General features: G+C 54.2%; 1 protein-coding gene across 1 annotated transcript; it reads left to right on the top strand.

The window, feature by feature from the left end:
- The first annotated feature begins 208 nt into the window (after positions 1-208).
- On the top strand, positions 209-2,879 carry C1QL2 (complement C1q like 2). Its single transcript, XM_012765608.3, has 2 exons — positions 209-1,608; positions 2,169-2,879. Exons 1-2 carry the CDS (start codon positions 925-927, stop codon positions 2,346-2,348), a joined length of 864 nt encoding a protein of 287 aa, XP_012621062.1. The 5' UTR covers positions 209-924; the 3' UTR covers positions 2,349-2,879.
- Positions 2,880-20,850: the final 17,971 nt, after the last annotated feature.

A 20,850-nucleotide genomic window follows, 5' to 3' on the forward strand; every position in this document is an offset into this window, starting at 1 on the left:
GGTGGGCTTCGGTCTGATCCTGTTTGCAGGCAAAGGGGTGGATTAGGTGCCCCGAAGCCCCTCGCTGGCACCAGGATTCCAGCTGCCTTCGTGGCTACGTGGGGGTGCCTGTGCGCGCCCGCGACTGCGCGCCTGGGTGTTTGTGTGTGCTGGTCGGTGGGAGGCGCGTGAGTGTGGCCCCCGGTGGGTGTGTCTGAGGCGCCGGGCTGGGCTGCGCCCGCTGCGCCCACTTGTGGCTCCCAGGCGCCGCCAGGAGGAACCGCGCCTTTACAGCCTCTGCCGAGGACCCGCCCGATAGGAAGAGGACGGGAGGCGGATGACATGAGGGCGCCGTCTCCCGAGTGATGGCAGCGCGCGCTGCCTCGCCGCCTCCGCCGCTCAGCCCCGGACTCCTTACGTCAGGGTAGCTGGGTCCCCCCTCCGCGCGGGAGCCGGGGAGCAGCGAGAGAGCAGAGCAGAGCGCGCTGCGGAGCCGGGGCGCCCTCACTGCCCGCGGAGTCCCGCCGAGCCCCGCCAAGCCGAGCCGGGCGGAGGCAGCGCCGCGGAGCCCGCGCCGGACACCGCAAGCGGACCCAGCACTCTCCGGCCGCCGCCGGACCCGTGGGGCGCCGGGCTCGTCCTGTGCGCCCCCCGCCATGCGCGCGGGCCTCCGCGGCTTTCCAGAGCAGCCCCAGCGCGGTGGGCACAGGCGCCCGGGCCCCAGCGCCTCTCGCTAAAGTAGTTGGGTGGCCAGGGCAGGGGGTCGCCACGTCGGGGGCGCGGCCGGGACCCGCGGAGTCGGCCCCCGAGCGCGGGGAGCGGGGCCGCCCGCGCCGCCCCACCATTACCTCCCCGGGCGGCAAGGAAGAGCTGGTGGCGGTCGCCTCCCGGCTGTGGCAGCGGCGGCGGCGTGCCTGTCTGGCCGCCGTCGGCGTACTCCTGGCCATGGCACTCGGGCTGCTCATCGCCGTGCCGCTGCTGCTGCAGGCGGCGCCCCCCGGTGCGGCGCACTACGAGATGATGGGCACCTGCCGCATGATCTGCGACCCATACAGCGCCGCACCTGGAGGGGGGCCCGCAGGCGCTAAAGCTCCGCCGCCCGGACCCAGCACCGCTGCCCTGGAAGTCATGCAGGACCTCAGTGCCAACCCTCCGCCTCCCTTCATCCAGGGACCCAAGGGCGATCCGGGGAGACCGGGCAAGCCAGGGCCGCGGGGTCCCCCTGGAGAGCCGGGCCCGCCTGGACCCCGGGGCCCTCCGGGAGAGAAGGGCGACACAGGGCGGCCCGGGTTGCCAGGGCTGCAGCTTAGTGCTGGCGCAGCCGGCGGCGTCGGGGTGGTGGGCGGCGGAGCTGGGGGCGGCGGCGACTCCGAGGGCGAAGTGACCAGTGCATTGAGCGCCGCCTTCAGCGGCCCCAAGATCGCCTTCTACGTCGGTCTCAAGAGCCCCCACGAAGGCTACGAGGTGCTCAAGTTCGACGACGTGGTCACCAATCTCGGCAATCACTACGACCCCACCACTGGCAAGTTCAGCTGCCAGGTGCGCGGCATCTACTTCTTCACCTACCACATCCTCATGCGTGGCGGCGACGGCACCAGCATGTGGGCGGATCTCTGCAAGAACGGGCAGGTCAGTGACTCCCTACTCCAGCGGTCCCCGCAAACGCTCTCCCGTCCCTAACTGCCCGGGAACTAGCTTCCTTTCTCTCCACCCGCGGGCGACCAAGCCAGCCCTGGGAGGAGCGCACTGCTGTGCCCCTGCACCGCGGTTCCCAACGCGCCCGGCCTCCAGAGCTTGGGCCGCAAGCGCCCAGAGACCGCCCCCCTCACGGCCCGCACCCAGTCCCTGCCTGCAGACCCATGGGCTCCTCGGAAACCTCAGTTTCTTTAGCTCCCGACGGTCGCCCCTTTGCCTTCCTATCCTTACTCTTGGCGCTGGGTCCTCTTTTCCCCTGGGTCAGTGTCCAGGAAGTCCCCTCTCTCCCTCCCTCCCTTCCGGACTCGTCTGCGCAGGGAGGAGGGGGCCTGGCAGGAGTTGGCCAAGTTGGGGAGGAAGCATGGAGCTGGGGGTGGGAGTGTCGACCTGAAGCCGCAGGCAAAAGGCCTGCCTGGGGTGCGCTAAGTGGGGGCCAGACCGGGGTCCCGCCGAGGTGCCCAGGCTCATCCGCTCCTCCTGCGGCTCATCCCCAGGTCCGGGCCAGCGCCATCGCGCAGGACGCCGACCAGAACTACGACTATGCCAGTAACAGCGTGGTGCTGCACCTAGATTCGGGGGACGAAGTGTACGTGAAACTGGACGGTGGCAAGGCGCATGGAGGCAATAACAACAAGTACAGCACGTTCTCGGGCTTTCTTCTGTACCCGGATTAGGGGCGCAGGGGACATGCGAGGTGAGGTGGCGTCAGGCCTCCATGTCCCTGCGAGAGTGCACGCCTCCTTGGCCACTGCCACTCTCAATTCATGACACTTCCTGACATCCTGTTGGAAAAGACACATCCCTGCTGTCCTCCCTGCCCTGCTCCCAGTCTCAGTGTGTCTGCAACTCACCACGCTCGGAGCTGTACTCCTGGTCTCTGTCCCCGATCCAGCGAGGGAGAAGGGGATGCCAAGCCCTCGGGTGCAGACTTTGCAAGTCTGATTGGACTGGACAGGCCTGCCCTCTTCTAGTTCTACTTCTCCTCCCAGTGTCCCAGCCCTGGCCAGGGAGGCAGGCCAAAGGGAACACAGGCTCCCTGGGGCTTCCTTCTTTGCGACCTGAAACACTTGTGCACATTTCCCTGTCCATCAGCCAAAATCCCACCCACAGCAGAATTCCAGCAAACAGAAAATTCCTATCTCCACACCACACTCCCTTCCGGCTCAGACCCACTGCAATGCATTAAATTATGTTTTTAGACTATGGGCTCCCTTGTCTCTGTCAGCACGGCCCCTGGGCCAGGGCTCCAGATGTCCCTCTTGGCATAAAGACCCTCTCTGGGCCCAGGATTGTCCATCTGTGCCCCACTTGCCAGCCACAGCCATGTCCCTGCCCCCTGGGGTGGGTGAAAAGACGTGGGGAGATGGGGGACAGCATCACCGCCTTCCCCCAAGTCCTCCCCTGCCCCACAGCCCTGAACTGGAGGGGCGCCCAGGGGTGGGGGGGTGGGGGAGAGTTAGGGGAAGGCAGGAGATAGTGACTGGGGTCTCCAGTCTCCGCCTCCCAGAGCTGTGGCAGGAGGTCAGAGGGGAGGGGCTTCTGGGCAAGGAAGAGGGGCAGGAGGCATCTCTGTAAAATGGGGCACTTGCCAGCAGGAGATCTGTGAGACGTTGGGATCTGAAAAGGAAGTCCAGAGTCCCCAGCAGAAACACACCCACCCAGGAAGAGGGACACGAAGTCCATGCCCATTTCCTCACATCCAGCAAGGCCCATGTCTCTCAGAAGGGCTGGTAAACTGAGGCAATTCGCTGGACCACCCAGCTCCCTGAATTCACTCAGGACGGTGTGATAAGTGAGATAGATACTGGCCTCAGGGAGGGACGCCCCTTTTCTGGGCTCTTCCCTTCCCTGCACGGCGCCTGCCCTGAACCCCAGTGCATGTGTCCGGTCTCTCCTCCTTCCCTTCAGCACTCCACGCACACAAGCCAGGAAAACACACTCCCGGTTTCAACTGGTTTTATGTTTTGTTTTTGTTGTTAGGTCGCCGAGTTCCAACAGACTAAGTTATCTACAAAATAACTAGTTAGCAACTTGTTATACTTCCTGAGCTCCTTTCGAGCGGTTGTGTGAGATGTGTGAGTGAGCACCGAGGCAACCGGAGTGTGTGTATCTGTGTGACCCTGGAGGTGCAGCTACATCTATATCATCTGGATCTGGATCTGTTTCCCATGTGGATATAATGTTGTGGTTGTCCTCACAGAATCTGTGTCACACACATACACACACATGTATTCGTAAGTCCACATCATTGTTCGTGGCTGCATGTCTGCCCCAAATCTCACTCTGCCTGACTTTAGTTCCTGCAGGATGCTAAAAGCTGTGATTCCCATTTAAAAGACAATTATACCCCCTGCCTTGAGTCCTGTTGCAGTTGCTATTCCTCTTGCTCTTATTTTATTTGAATAATGTTTTATTGTCATTCACTTGAATATGAGCAATGATTACGTCTGCTTCATAATCCAGGGATAAAGTGCTCAAAAAGAGGTAGGGGACAAATATATACAAGCTACCACCCCCTCCCCCACTTCCAGACCCAAACTGAGCCCCAGTTCCTCACCCCACCCTGCTCCAACGATTGAGGATCCCAAACCCAGCTGGGCCCAGCTGAGCCCGGAAACTAGGCAGGGCGGAGGCAGGCCCATCTACAGTTGCATAGGTATCAATTTCTGATGCCTTGTTGATTGTATCATCCTGAAATGCGATTAAAACCAAATGTCTGAGACCCAAATGAAGTCTAATTGCTATGGATCTTCAATCCCCAGTGGGCCCCTAATCCTTTTTGACTTATTCCTCCCCTTCCTCCGATGAGATGGAGCTTAGACACAAAGCCCTTGGTTTAAATTTCAAAAATTAAAATTGACATGCAGCAGTGGCTTTCCTGGGAGCGGGAGGAATTTCTAAGGAGGTGCCCGAGCCCGGCTTTATCCTTTGCATTAAGAAGCAATTTGTACTTCCAACAAAACCCCTGCCACTCCCCTTTGGCGGAAGGGCAGTGGAGATGCCTTGCCCAGGTCTGACTGTTCCCAATACTTAGACAAATTTGAATCTGAGATTCCCCCATCTGTATTCCCTGATGCAGCTGGGCTTCTTGCAATTCTAATGCCCCGGCTGCCAGAGGTGCCGCCAGAGGTGTCAGCCGCTAAGAGGATGATAGATTGATGAGGCCGTGTCAGGAGCTAGCCAGGCAGGAGCAATCTCCCTGTGTCTGCACTCTCCAGGCTGCAGGCAGGCCCCTGTGGCCCACTGAGGCCCATGACCCCATCACCTCTCCAGAGGGCTCCCTGAGAAGAGGGCAGGGCATTATGGTGCCATTAGTCTTAGGGATGCTTGTGGAATGGAAGAAACTGTTTGCCCCAGACATTTACCCTCGTCTCTGGTTGAGTAGGGAATTATTATCAGTCATAATTATAAAGTTTGCTTTAATTTCCTAATTGCTTTTGGGTCCCTTTTCTAATTGTGTTCTTAGGTTGGGATTATCATACCGGCATTGTCCAGGAAGGAGGAAAAGTATTATTCTGTCCAAGTGGGAGACAGGGAAATTGGGGCTCAGAGAAGTCCATGACTTGCCCAAGTACTGCACAAAGCTTATAAGAGGCCAACCTGGGACTTGAACTCAGACCTCCAGGCTGGGTCAGTGCCTGACTGCACAGATCGAGCACGGCCACCTCCCAGCATCCTCAGGCCTTTAGGGGGAAAGCAAATGGGTGGGGCGTACTTCCCACCCCTTCCTCTGATGTGAGGAGAGTCAGCATCCTCTGGAGGGTCAGATGAGAAGACCCAGTTGCTTCTTTGGCCCAGGCTGCCCCTCACAGAGTAGCCCAGACAGAAGCTTCCACTCTTGAGGAATTGGGCCACCCTGGCCAGTGTGGATGGTCCTATGGGACCTTAGGTCACCAACTCCAAATGCTCCATTTGAACCTGTCTCTACCAGCAACTCCTCCCCAGCCCCTCCTCCTTGGGGCCCACTGACCACTTCCTCCTAGAGCAGCTCTCCCTCCTCCTTCTTGGTGGCATCGGGGAGGGGAGCGTCCTTTGGGCGCAAGTTAGTGGACGGGACGTGAGTGTTGACTAGCTCTGACTGGTGGGAGGGCCCGTCCTTCCCAGAGTCAGCATCTATGTGACTATCTTCACGACTGCCTGAGTCCGTGAGCCACACACCTGCTCCTGGAGATTCAGACAGAAGCTATGCCTTCTGCTGCGCTTCTCTCCTGTCTGTGTGAGCACATGTCTCTCCTGGGCACCCAAGATAAAGCCTCCAGGTCCCCTCCTGCATCAGCTAGTATGACAAAGGGACCACATTGCAACGATGGGTTGCTCCAAACTTCTCTGATAGTGCGGTCTTAGAGGTTAAACATTTTTGAGCACTCACATCCAATATATGTATTTGACTTATGAGTAATTTATGTACACCGCTGTCAATCTATGGTTTTTAAATTTTCCATCTTTTTGTATTTATATTCATCAAAGGATCCACACATTCAAGTCAGCATCTGTATTCCAGCTGGCTAACCAAGGCTCAAAACACATCTCCTCTCATTGGAACAAAAAGAGAAAAGGGTTAATTCGAGGGCTGTTTCCCTTCAACTTGCCATTTCCCCAGAACCTAAGCATGAAGCTCTGCTCTTTCATGAGTCCCAGGTGAGCCTGTGCACTTTAATTGTTAGAGTGCGCAGTTTTAATCCATGACTTTGGTAGTAGTAATGCATGATTTTTTTCTTTTTTAGACTAAATATAAATAAAACTTTGGAGACTATCATGTTGGCATTGGTGCCATTTCCTAGACTCAACAGGGGCCAGGCAGGGTGGGTCTGTCCTGGGGGCACCTCTGAACATCGCGCAGGACAAACCTGGCAGAGGGAAATGAGGAATTCCAGAGGGACGTCTGGTCCCCTGCCATTGCCGTGTTCTAACTCCCCTGCATGAAGGACAGCGCTCCCCAGAGGAGCACGGCTCACAGCAGCAATTGCAGTAAAGAATATGAGTAGCAGTTTTAAAAAAATAAACTTTATCATTAATAATTTCAAAAATACACATAAGTACGTGGAATACTGTGATGGGCCATGTAGATCTGTCATTAGCTCAGCACTTACCGAGTCCTGGCCAGGTGTGCGGAACTGCAGTTCTGATTTACTAAGACCTCACGAAGTGTCAGGAATCGGTGCTAGGGCACGCGTGTCCTCATAACACGCCTGTGACAGAGGCGTTGCTGTGAGCCCCACTTTACAGGTGAGGAACGGAGACTCAGAAGTGAAGTGACTTCCCTGAGACAAAGGCCAGGACTGACGCCAAGGTCTGTGTGACCCTGGCCAGACTTTTTTGGGAATATGGGTGGAGCAGAGAGATGAGACTTTACAAAGACAAACCACAATGAGGTGCTTTTCTGCACCAAGCAAGACTCCCCATCAAGCACTCTGAAGGTAAAGCCAGCCTCCCAGGGTTTTTCTGGAGGCTTCGGTGGAAAGTGCCTGCTCTCTGCTAGCCTTGCAGTCAGCTGGTTCCCAGCACCTCCCCTCCTTCCCCTTCTCTCTTCCCTCTACCTAGAACTCTCTTCTCTGGCTTGGCTCCCCCTCCGTCCACGCTCAGCTGGCACAGGACTTCCAGTACCCCTGGCCCCACCTGGGTGCCCCTGGGGCTGGCCTTCTTTTCTTCCACCCACAGACCCCTGCTGAGAGCTTCCCCACCGTGCACTTCCACCCTGTTGCGATCACATGTTCAGCTGTCTGCCTTCCCCAGGGACTGTAAGGAGGTTTCTCAAGGGTGCACCTGCTGTCTGTGTGGGTCGTACAGGACTTAGAGTGCTGGCTGGCACACAGTAAGTGCTCAGCAAATATTTGCGGAATAGGTGGACGGACAGGGGAATTCCTGAGAAGGTAAGTCTTGGAAAGATCGTGATTCGGGTAACTGACTTCACAGTAGCATCACAGGGGTGTTTCCAGCAAGCTGAATCCCTGCTTTTTAACCAGCGAATCTCCACGTACTCCCACCCTCCACCCCCTCAGCCCTGAGTTTGTAAGGTTTGGGTGAATGGGAGCAAAGGAGCATTTATTGCAACCTTCAAGGCCCTGGTTACACCTTTAGGAATGACCAGAACCTTCAGCTGACACAGACTTACGGCCACTCCTATACTGCAGCTTCTGGGCTGATTTGGGCTCCCTCTTCAGGGATGGCAGGGTGTGCCCCTGTATTCTGGGGCTGCTTGGGCAGTAGCCTCATTTCCAGTGGGGTCCTTTCTTTGGTGCTTTTGCTGACAGGATTCTTTTATTTCTGCAAATGAAAAACCTGTTTGGAAAAATTGTTGACATAGTATGCACTTGCAAAAAAAATGTAAACAATGTAAAGAAAAGTATAAAACAGAAAGTAAAAACTTCCTCTCTCCTTCTGCAATCTCCTTCCCGAAAGATAATTTCTATTACCAACTTGATTTTGTGTTCGTCCAGACTTTCAAATGCACACACATGTGGATCTGTACAAGGACATTGTGAGACTCGAGCCAGGCGCGGGGAACCTGAAGCCCTGGGGCCACATGTGGTCTTCTGGATTTTTAAGTGCAGCCTTTTGACTCAGCCCAAATTTAACAGAGCAAACCCTTTTGGTAAAGGGATTTGTTCTATGAAGTTTGGATTCAGTCGAGGGGCCGCACTTGGGGACGTGGAGGGACACATGTGATCTTGTGCACCTGCTCCACACCTGCTCCGCCCCCTTAACAACCATTTGGGAATGACTCTCGGTACGTGCAAAGGGCCTGTTTCTTTGGGCCAAGGTGCCTTCTGTCGTATCATTGATGACAGCCTTTAACTGGTTTAGCAAATCTTCCACCAGGAGACCTGTCGGCTATTTCCCGCGCTCCCTGGTCTAGCAGAGGAATGGCCTATGCTAACAGGATTCCTCTCTCACTCACAAGTTCTGCCCTCATGTGCGAATATCCTACTTTATTTCCAAAGCACTATGAACAATGTCTTATCCAATTTACAGATGCGTCAAGCACTTCCCCTCTTTCTGCCCTTGCTCTCTACCTCGTGGTATGTTCCCTGCACCCGGCAGCCCCGCCCCTGGGACAGAGTGAATTAAAGAAGGAGATCACTTCCAGCCAGCCGGGCTTGGCTCCTGCTGGAGACAGAGGGGGACTCTGGCTCTGGGGGGGGGGTGGGGTGGGAGGGTGAAAATGGAGGCGGGAATGAGGGGAGACATCATCGTTCTGTAAACATACTGGGTTCCAGGTAGGATGGGCCTCTGCTGCCGGGAGACTTGCGAGCCTTGTTAAAGGTGCACCGTATCAGAGGGAGGACTGAGGTTCCTGAAGGCAGGACACTCTGACGTCCCTTTCCTAGGGAGAACATCACTTTTGATTTTGAGTCCTGGGCAACTGATTGGCAGAGCTGTGCTTCTTGATGGTATGTGTCTGCTTGTCCACGCAGGTCTCTGTGGGATTTGGCAAAAGAAGCCCTTTGGCCCAGGCAGACACAGTATTTTGTGAGTACAAAGCAGACGCGGCTCAGCTCCCGCTGGCTCCTGGGCTGTGTACCTAGGTCCTCAGGCCTGAAATGCGGAGCGTGGCTCCCTTTGCCTCTCCTCTCCTCCCTTTTCTTCCAGTCCCTGTGTCCAGGGATGGGCTCTGATGCCTCTTTCTGGCATTGCACCTGGGGGGAGGGGAGGGCGGGATGTCCTGCTCTGACACTGCAGCCGACAGGACTGACGCAGACACCGGGATGCCGGGCCACGCTGGGCATCTGACGTGTGCCCTGCAACCAGATGCAACAGTGGGCAGCAGCTGTGTGCACCAAAATAGCCCAGCCCTTTAAAAGCAACCAGGTCACAACACAGCGTAAAGAGAAAAGAAAAAAGAGGAGTTTTAACCATTAAATTGAGCTGAGCCCTTTATCCATGTTATCTTGCTTAATCTCAGCAATGGAGGAACGTGAGATGCAGCAAATTAAATACCTCACCGGTTATCTCAGCAACCCTCTGAGAGGATCGAAACTGAGGCACAGAGAGGGCTAGTGATTTGCTCAAGGTCAAATAGCAAAGAAGAGCCCCAAGACTGAAGCTCAGGCCTGGCTGACTTCAAAGGCCCTGCTTCTTGCAATCCAATTCCCTGTCCCTCATGGTGGCCTGCTGGTGGTCTGAGGCTTGTCACATAACCTCTCTGAGCCATGGTTTCCTCTTCTATAAAATGCCACCTGTTATACAAGACCAGCATGAAGAGGCAACAAGCTAAACGATGTCAATCATGTTACTGGGAAGTGTTCCACGAAAGTTCGTTGTCATCAGCATTAAAACATTTTTTGAAAAACAGCCACTTTTTCACCTGCATCACCTGGCTACTTTTCTAAGTTACTGATGGTCAGTGGAACTCAACTATGGTCTTTGAACTTGAATTCAGATCCATGAACTAGCTCTGCAATGCTGTAACAGATTACTTAACTTGCTGAGCCCCTCTTTTGTCCACCTGTAAATGGGGCTCCTACCACATGGGTGGTTGGGAGATTAATGAGAAGCCGTAACACAGTATGAAGCACAGAGTAGGTGCTTGAGACCTGGGGTGGTAGGTGGTGATGTTGAAATTATGATTAGGGAGTGGTTTGTTATCTCCTGAGCTGACACATTTCAGAAATCATCCAACCAAGGCTGCTTGGAAGAACAAGGGGCAGGATTTCAGTGGATCTATGAGCATGTACATGTGTTAGGATCCGCCAAGGGTATTTTCCAAACAGGTCTGCAATCATTTCAGTAACTCTGTGAGGTAAAGACAGTTGTACCCATTTCATAGAGGCGGAGGTGAGAGGCTATATTTTAACGGTTATTATATATGTCAAAGCCAGAATTCAACCCAGTGTCCTCTCCACCCCCCAGAGCCTTGGTCCTCGTGCACCCCAGTAAGTGGCGGGCCTGTGCATGCAGCTTACAATCGATCCCCGTGCAGATTCTGGGGGGGCACCCTTTTTGACTCCCAGGCTAATAAGCCCCTGCATAATTGGTCCTGGAGCCGTGACTAAGTCCCAGGGCTATGCCACATGAATATGCAAACTCCCATTGATGGCCCAGCTCCATCACAGCCTGATTTCAAATTGACACACACAGCCCAGTGGCTCGGGCCTGTCGCCATGCATAGTAAGAACACCTGCTAATCCCACTAAAGCTCCCGGGTTGGGGTTGGGGACAGGGCTCAGCTTAGCCCATTTGAGAGGTACATCTGGGCCTCCAAGCCAGGCTGTGGCTCCTTTCATGACCTGCCCTGCTTCTGTGGGGTCAGTACAGATCTTGCAAGTCTTTGGGAGGGTGGTTTCTTCTTTCTTTCCCCAGCTCCAAGGTGTTCACCCAGGAAACCCAGACTCTGCTCAAGGGCAGAGTCCAATGGGAGTAGCCTGCTGGCATCTGGGTTTTAAAAACTTGCTTTGACACGTGTTCCATTTAAAACCTGCTTACTGGCTGTCCGCTGTGCACCCAGCACTGTGGCAGGGGGCGTGGTCACTACCCTCTTTCAATTCGCTCAATAACAGGAATAATAATTATCTATAATAACAACAATAATACTCCATCCTGTTTGCCAGGTATCTACTGGGAGGTGCATGTGACTCATGTGCCATCATATAAAACTCCCCCAAGTCCTGCAAAATGGGTGCTATTCTTCCCATCTTACAGCTGAGGTGCTGGATTGGGAAGTTAACTGCCCTGTCTACAGCCCCACAGCTAAGAAGTGCCAGAGTCCGAGCTGGAGCCCAGGTCTGTCTGGCCACAAAGCCCCTGCTCTTTGCACGACGGAGGGGCAGTGCTGTGTCTTCGTACTCTGTGGACACATGGGGAAGGGCTGATCGGATGGCAGGTCTGGGCACAGAGGATCTCCATGTGGAAGTGAGAAGGTCTGGGAGGCTGGAGTGGTCAGGGGGGCTTCCAGGAGGTGGTGACCCTAAATCGGGGCTTGTGGTGTAAGGTGTGGTCATCGTCCTTAGGGAGCTTGCAATGAAGCTGAGCAGAAAAAACTCACACACTGAAAAATCCCTTGGTTACTTATTCATTCTCCAATCCTCCAAACAATTCTTGATGCCTACTCTGTCTGCGTGGAACTCCATGCTGGGCCCTGGGGAACACAATGTCCTGAGATGAGTTCTAGTTCCACAGGAACCCTGCCAAGCAGAGGAGCCAGGCCAGGGCCCAAGACAGGGGACATGCCACCCAGAACAGGGAAGAGACAGCACCCAGGAGAGCCACTGAGACCAGGGTGAAGCCAAGAGAACGGAAACAAAGTAGTACAGACTCTTCCACTCTTTGGAGAGGGCCTTGGAGGAAGGGCGTTGAGATGCTATTCCAGTGGGGGACAGCACGGGCAAGGGCTTGCAGGTGGGAGGGGACCCCCGGAGCCTTGCTTGCGCATGTGTGCCATGCTGGTGTGTTGGTGTATGCAGAATGCACATGCATGGAGGTAGGTGTGATTTACATCTGTGTGGGTGGGTGCGTATGGAGATTTATTGTGGGAGGGAAGCTTGTGTGTGGGATGGAGTGCATGCATACATTGGTTTGTCACACGGGACAGGTCAGTGTCATTTGCAGTGGTGGTATATTTGGCCTATTGCTTGGGCCCTTCTTTTTTTTTTTTTTTTTTTTTTTTTTTTTTTTTTGAACATCACAGAACTGAATGCTTGGGCCCTTCTTACCCCTCACTGGAAAGATGGAAGAATTTTATGCCATTCGTTGTTTCCTTTTTCCCTACTCCCTGCCCCCGACACACATAGTAAACTTTGTGGCTGACTCTCTTTGAAGTGTGTTTGGAGTTTGCATTTGGGGTGGGATCAGAGACTCAGAGGTAGGGGCTGCCCAGGGCTGAGGGCTGGATAATGGGGAGGGAGGAACTGGGGAGAAGGAACATCTCAGGACAGGGCTGGAGGTTAGGAGGATCCCTGAGTTGCCTAACAGTCCCCAAATTATGGTGTCCTGGAATGACAGATGCAGATATCTAGACAGGCAGCAGCAGCAACTTAACGTTTTGATACCACTTGATCCTTTGTAAAGGGCATTGGCAGCCGTTCTCTCTCCCATTTGTAGTGATACGCCAGCCCCACACTCACCAGCCTGTGGGATTGCAGAGACCTCCCATGCTCCTTCCCATTTGATTTCTGCAGTGACCCTGGTCCTTGGGAGGGTCAATTGCAACATCTTTGTTTACCAGTAGAGGAAACTAAGGCAAAGAAAAATGAAGCAGCTGGCCCGAGTCACACAGCTGGTTAACGACGGGTCTGGGAATGGCCTCCCAGCCAGTCTGGTTAGTGTCTAAGGCTTCTGTTGGCTCAAAGTGATGAGTTTGAATGCAGTAAACTTGAGCGGGATGAAGCAAGCAGTTAGAGTCCCACTCCATTTTAGGCCAGAGCAGATCACCTAGAGCAGATCACTTTCCTGCCATACCCCAGCCCTGCCATAACCTCCTGGATACACCAACTACAGCATCCATCCATGCGTCCAGCTACCCACCTCTCCATCCATCCATCATCCATCCATCCATCCATCCATCCATCCATCCATCCATCCATCCATCCATCATGCATTCAATGCACACCTGTGTGCCAGGCCCTGGGAAGGTGCTGGGGAATGAGACAATCTCTACCTAAAAGAACTCCCTGTCCAGTGGCAGAGCTTCCAGAAGCCTCTGCCCACCCCTCCCTCACCCTCACTTTCTCCCAACAGCCACTTACTGGGAGGGATGTGGGTAAGGCTCTCTCCTGGCTTTCCCAGACCCAGCTAGCCCAGCGGTTAGCACGACAGCCGCTGACAGGCCCACTCCCAGGCGACTGGCGTCAGAGAGTAAGAAGTTCCCCCTGGTAAGGCTGCAATCCTGAGTCAAGCTCAAGATCCCCCCTACAGATATGTGAGGGGCTGGGATCTGGCTCCTCTCCCCAGGTGCTTCCTGAAACTTCTGTGGGATGGTGAGCGTCTGGGGACGGCACGTGCCTTGTGCCTTGAGTTCATGGCACCATGTGCTGTGTGGTGTTTGTCTGAGCCCTTGCTTGGCCCCTGGCCATAGGCTGCACCCTCCGCTCAGCTGGCCACGTTGCTGAGGGGTTGTAGGGGCACTTCGCATGTCACCCATTTCTGCAGAGACACTTCATGGCTTCTACAGTGTAGTCAGCACCCAGGTTGGGAGGTGTGGATGCAGAGAGAGAAACTTGGGCCTGCGTCTTACTCTGCTTGTGCTGCTAAGTACCTTACAATGAGGGGGCTTTTGTGGCAATGAACAAGCAAGGCCACCGCCAGCCTGGTGCACGTGAGGCGGCTGGGGGAGAAGAGGAGGTGCTTTCTGCACTGAGCCCCGGGACTAGAGGGCCATGAGAGCTCGTCTGTAAGACGGGTGTTTGGGGAGCTGGCTAACTAGTCCCTCGCCCGCTGCCCACTGCCAGCTGCCTCCTTTCATATGGCTGGACTAATGTGGCTGCCAAGTTAGGGGCCCCACGGTCCAAACCCTCAAACAGTGAGTAATTGTTTCCACTGCGTAAGAAGCCAGTGGTCAAGGGAGTTTGCCAGCAGTGGCTGGGGGTCGGGCTCAGCCAGGCTTCTCCTAGTTAACTCTCCCTTGTTCCAGTTTGGGAGGGATGGGGCAGGGGCAGTCTGAGCGCCATGAGAGCGTAGCCATTGCCTCTCAGCTCCTTGCTCGGCACAACTCTGTGTCGCCTTGACTTACACCATCAGCTCCCAGTCCCAGACCTGGCGACGGGCCTTTCCTGACCTGGCCTTGGTGCCCCCGGCGGAGGGAGCTGGTCTGCTTCCCCGGAGGCTCCTTCTTGCCTCCAAGCAGAGCCGGGACTAGCGTGAGGTGCGGAATTTAAGGGGGTGCCCAAGAACTCACTAATAAAGATAAATAACCCTAATGCAACATTTAAAACATAAGATTAATGTAATCCATGATAAACATGTATCACGATTTTAAATAATGATATCATAGTCAGGAAATCGAGTATATCTTTCTCCTTCAGGGTAGATTCTTTCTCTTTTTCTGCTTTTTTTTTTAAACCGCTTTATTGAAGTGTGATTCTTGGATTCTCATTTTATCACAGAGGAGCACCAAGTTTTATTTTTTTTAATTTTATGTTATGTACAAATTGCTAGCATGGTTTTTCCCATTGGGCGGATACCTTGTTTAATCCATTCAAGGAAGATCATCTAGTCCACCTTCATGAAACCTGTGGGCTGTGTGTGCAGACAGGGACATGGGCGGCACAGACTGAGGCCCTATTTCCAGAGCAGACCATGCCGGGGTGAGTAGATGCTGTTACTAGGCATCTGAGTTTATCGAGCACTCGGTGCCAGGTACCATGTTCTACAGTTTACACTCGTGCTCTTATTTCTTCCTGCAGAGTGAGATTACACTTGTTTCATGGACTCGGAATCCGAAGAACAGAAAGGTCAAGTAGCTTGCCCAGAGGCACACAGCTCTCCCTGGTGGAGCTGGATCTGGAATCCAGGTGTGCCTCCAAGTCCCAAGCTCCTCCAAGAGATCATATGACTTCCCCTGAGAGACATATCTGTCCTTACCTTCCTCCTCTAGTCCCAAGAATGATGAGGACTATGACAACAGATAACATTTCCTGGGCCCTTGCTATGTGCCTGGCCGTTGTTATCTGTCTCATTTCATCCTCCCAACCACCCCACAAGAAAGTAGGCATTGTCGCTACTTTATACATGACACTGAGGCACAGAAAGGTTAAGCAACTTGCGGACGGTCCCAGAGACAGTCAGTGGCAGAACCAAGACAGGCTGGCTGCAGAGCCGGAGCGTGCATCCTCCGTGCTGAGCGTGGGATGCTCCAGGTGCCGAGCTGGACCAGGACTGTCCCCACCCACGTGCCCGGGGTGGGGAAGACACTGCCAATCCCACCTGCCCTGGCCCAGGTCCGGGGCCTCAGGCAGTTCCCAGGTGGGCGCCCAAGCCAGGCCTCTCCCGCCCACTCAGGGGCTGCGGCTTCACAGGGGCCCCTTCCGCCGCTCCCGCTGCCGTCCTGGTGGAAACCTGCCAGGGGGACAATGAAGGCATTCAGGGGCCGTTATTTATTTATTTCTCGATAAAGAAACTTCATGAATAGATGGATATTTATTCACCTAATTCACTTTTGCAAATGCAGTGTCCTTCAAAGGATGATTTGTTTGCTGAGTGGGGCTGAGGCGGGAGGTTAAAAATAGCTCCCAGCAGTACCGTATTTCTCAGTAAATCAGTGTTGATAATTTAATAATAAAATTAGTCTTACATCAGGTACCAGATAACGTTTCTCTGACATGCAAATCGAATTCAGCTTCCTACCCAACGTGGGCCATTGTGAGGCTTCAAATTCACCAGGCTCCGTCTTTTGGGCACTAAATTTAGAGCCTTTCTTAGTTGGGTCAATAGGAGTGTCTCTAAAATGCCAGGCTCACTAATGTGGTCATTTGTAATATTCACTAAGTTGAAAACGTCAGTGACTGGACTTCCTGTCACTTCAGAGCTGCCACGTACAGCAGGGTGGAGAAGGTGTCCCCACCCACACCTGTCCAATTTAGGGAGATGACTCCGAATCACTTTGAGTTTCAGGGTAGAAGGGCTGTCTCCTCCAAAATGCCTATCATTTCCTCTCAATACAAATTCAGGGCTGGCACAGCGGCTCGTGCCTATAATCTCAGTGCTCTGGGAGGCCAAAGCAGGAGGATTGCTTGAGGCCAGGAGTTCAAGGCTGTGGTGAGCTAAGCTCACGCCATTGCACACTAGGCTGGTGACAGAGAGCGACCGTGTCCCTAATAATAATAATAATAATTTCAAAGCCACCTGCTGTGTGTCAGACCCTGTAGGAGGTTCCAGGGAAGCAGAGATGATCTAGATGCTGCCTCTAAGGAGCTCATGCGTTGAGGGGCATCATGATGTGAGAACAATGAGACAAGCATGTGCAAGATCTAGGGGAGCACAGCAGAGGGAAGGGACAACATCATTGTTGAGGAAAGAATACATGACCTGGAGAGGCTAGATTTCAAAAGTGAAATCTGTACTGGGTTTTGCAGGATTAATAGGAGTTCTCCAGGTAGTCAAGTAGCTGTTGAGGGCACAGGACAGGGTATTACAGGCAAAGGAAATGGTATGTACAAAGGTGTGGAGGCATGAGACTGGGTCCTGTGCAGAGAAATTAAAATTGGTTCTTTGTAGCCAAAGACTAGCAAGAGGGGGGCTGGGAGGCCCAGTGGGGGCCATGTGGCCTTGCATGAAGTGAGAGAGAGCTGAGATGATCGCCCGAGGGCATGGGGAGCCGTGTGGGGTTGGAAGCAGGGGACAGGTGGGGCTGGATGTCCTTGCTGAAAGATCTGTCAGGGCACAATGTGGAGGCAGGTGGAGGAGGACAGGACGGTTTCCTCTCCCCTAAGGAATGAGCACCACGTGTCCCACAGGGCAAGTGCGGTTCTCTGTGAGTGTTGCGGGGCATAGGGGCCGGGAAACAAATAGGGACTAGAGAACGCTGGATTAAGAACAGGAGAGGAAGAGCTGATGGTGGTGAGGGTGGGAGCCTCCCACCTGGGCCCTCTGGGTGCAACCTCGGTTCCCACACACCCACAGGTATTCAACAAGCCCCCCATATGTGTGACACGTGCAGTTTACAAGCCTTTCCTGCAGGGACCATGTAATTTAATCCAGACTACAACCTTTGGGATTGGCAGAGCAAACAGCATGATTCCCATTCTCCAGATGAGGAAACTAAGGCTCAGAGAAGTGAAGTGACCTGCCTATGGCCACTCCCTTATGGGGCCTCCAGTTCAAGTGCTCTTGATTTCCAGTCCAGGCTCTTGTGGGGCATAATTTGCATTTCAATGAGTTGGGCACCTATGATGATTCTCTTTTTATATTGGAGAAATGAGAGTCAGAAGGTTGGGGTGACGTGCTCAGGATCGTGTAGCTGACACAAGGCCCGAATTTAAAGTCTGTTCTCTTGAGGCCCACTCATTCATTCAATCATTCATTCATCTCGCTATCTCTGCTGTTCCAGCACTGCCCACCTCCAGGGCCTCCCTCTCCATTCCCTGTTTGGGGCAGGCTGGCCTCCCAGCCAAGCACCCCCCTTTGCCCTTGCTGCCACTCTGTCTGCAATGCTCTTCCCAAGTGTCATCGGGCTGCCCCTTACTTTGTTCGCTCTCCTCTGCCGTGCCCCGCAGAGGGGCTTGCCCTCTGTCCATCCACCGTGGCACAGCCAGCCCTCCAGCCAGACTCCGGCTTTCGTTTTCCTTACAGCACTTACCCTTGCACTGCTGTTTCCTCACTGCCCCACCGGAGAGTAAGCTCCTGGAGGGCAGGACTCTGCTTCTGCGTTTTGTTTCCCGTCCGGCTGTAGAGGGAGCGCTCTGTAAACGCTCGTGGAGGGAATGCACGTCGAGTGCCCCTGGAGGTGAGGCGCTGTTCCTGGATGTGACACGATCTGCCTGCGCCAGGGGCCGGCTCACAGCGTGCCAGAGACACGGGCTTGTCGCCCTCCCCGCGCGCCAGTGTGACGAAGCCCGCTTCAAGGCGCAGTCCAGAAGAGCCGCGCTCACACAAGGCGCAGTCTGCAGTGCGTTGGCGCAACACTGGTCGGGAGTAAGGAAGGGAAATGCACGGAGAGCTTGGACTATGGCTGCTTGACTTCCACGTGGTACACTCAGATACGTTTTAGCGTGAATGCGTGGCCTAAACAGACGAGAGAGGACACACAGACTGCAACGAAAAGAGACCCAAAGATCAACCTTCACTGCAAACACTATGAAATCTGCTCACGCCCTCAGCTCTGGGTCTCAGTTTACCTAGTAACAATGTAGGTAGAAATTTCCCAGTTCTACTTAGACCAGAAAGCTTGTTGTTTCTGCCTCTCCTGTGAGAGGGAGAAACCGAATAACTTGTAACCTCCATTCCTTTCTTTTTCCTGTATCTTTATCACCTACTGACATCTCCAGTTCCACGTTGGCACAGGAGACTCTGGAGTCCTCCCCTGTGTGCCCGGGTGGCTGCGGCCTGGGGTGTGCGGCCCCTCTCTGGCCCCAGAGAGTCACAGTGGAGGGACGAACGAGCCAGTCCAGGAGCAGCGGACTCGCAGCCCTGAGAGCTGGCTCCGGCAAACGCAGTTGGATGACGGGTACATTCTATTCTGTCATAAAAGGGCTTTTAAGAAGAATGCAGAAATGCTTAGGAGAAAGTTAAGGGGGAAGAAAGGAAGGAAATGGAATTGTTCACACTCCATCAATGCCTAAGAAGAATAGCTGGTTTCAATGACACACTCTTCCAGGTATTAGGATGTCGGGGTGGGGGTGGGATGCCAAGTCTCTACCACACACGCTGCCCCCACCCGGTGCTGGAAACCTTCGTTCCCAGCCTCCTGCCCAGTTGTACTCAGCAGTTTGACTGCCATTCCCCCACCTGGGCCAAGAGCCAGCTGGCCACACTGGTGAGTTAAGGTATTTGCATATTTTATTTAAACACTTGAGTATTTAAATATTTCCATACTGGTTAATGAATAGCTACTGCCCTGAGCCACTCCAGCTGCCCTGGCCTTTTCCCCCAGGGCCCCTAGACCTCCCTGTGCTGTAGCAACTAAAGGGTTAACCACTGGCACGGTTGAGTCCTTAAAGTCCCTGTTGCTGAGTATCTTCTGAGTGGCCAGTGCCGATGGCCTAGGGTTTCTAAGTACATGGAATATCCTCCTCCCCCCAACCCCTTGCTTACACCCACAACCTGCTCCTCCTGTCCAGTGCAGGGGATGGCGATGGCATGCCATCAACCCAGATGCCCAGGGAAACAGCATGGCCATCCCCACCCCCCACGCACCACAGCCCCAGGGCCCCGCCCCAGCCCCAAGGCTCCCTGAGGGCTGGCACTGCGCCTGCCTGTTCACCTGCTCACTGTGGAATCCACAGCCCAGAGCCTGGCACTCAATTGGTACCTGATAAATGACACACTGTGGTCAGTGAATAATGTTCCCAAAGATGTCCACATCCTAATTCCTAGAAGTCCAGAACCTGTAAAGGTCACTTTATAAGGAAAAGGGACTTTGCAGGGAATCCTGCGGGCGACTCAGGACCAGCGCGCTTCTCTCTGGCATGTTCAGGGATGGATCTTGGTCTTGGGAGGTGAGGGAGCCTGCGTGGGTAGATGTCGGGGGGAGAGTGCAGTGTGGGTCCCGGCTGTGGCATGCTCGAGGGGCACCCTTCCCCCATGGGAGGGCAGCACTCTCAGCTCAGGCTGGGATCCTGGGCAGGGAACCTCCCAGCCTGCAGCAAAGTTGAGGGGGAGCTCAGCTGGCTTGAGCTCTTGCCTGCGGCAGATGCCACACGGAGATTTTGAGACAGAGGAGTGGGGAGAGGAGTGAGGCCCACTACACACTGCCAGACTGCCAGACTGTGATCTCACAAGGGCCTGCCTCCACAGGCAGGCTTTCTGGTTGGGTGGGGCCACTTGAGCACCTCCCTGGCAGCTTTGCCCAGAAGCTGGGAGCAGACCTTTGACCCCTGCTAAAACAGCTTCCTTGACAGCTTCTGTAGAGCCTGAGGGCAAACTCACCCAGCCCAGCCTCACCCAGCCACACTCCCCAACCACCCTCCTCTGTGGTGGAGAGTAAAGGACTCACCTGGAAATTCTAGGGCCCTACTCACCACCTGGGGCATTCGAGTGCTTCTCCTGAGGAGCTAGAGTCGGTCACAGGACCCCAAACTACATTGCAACTTGTTCATTCCAGAAAGTGCCAGCTACTGACAGAGAGATCAGTCTGCATACCCTTCTCAGCATTTACTGGATCAATTTTACAGGTTGTGGGGAGGGTCCAAGGAGTGACCATTTGGGGGAGCACCTACTCCTCCCGACAGTAAAACTGCACTCCCGGATAAGGGCAAAAAGAACCCAGCTGGGGCCTTAGCATATAAGACTTTAGCCTCCTCCCCTGTGAGTAGCTCTCCCTGCTTGGAGAGCTTGTCCTGACCCTCCTGCCAGCAGCTCCCCCTAGTGGCCATAAAAGCACTTCTGAGCCCCATAGAGGCTCTGCAATCCAGCCATGATTTGTCTTGCTCCTCCCACCATTTTGGTGGTGGTGGAGATCAAGAAACTCCCTGGAAGCTACAAGGTCCCTCCTAAAGCTTGGGACACTCATGCACTTCATCTTGGGGACCAGAGTCTACCATGTCACAAAAGAATATCTCAGCAGCTGGTTCTATCACACGATTATCA

This window comes from Microcebus murinus, chromosome 8, assembly GCF_040939455.1.
Source record: "Microcebus murinus isolate Inina chromosome 8, M.murinus_Inina_mat1.0, whole genome shotgun sequence".
NCBI lineage: Eukaryota > Metazoa > Chordata > Mammalia > Primates > Cheirogaleidae > Microcebus > Microcebus murinus.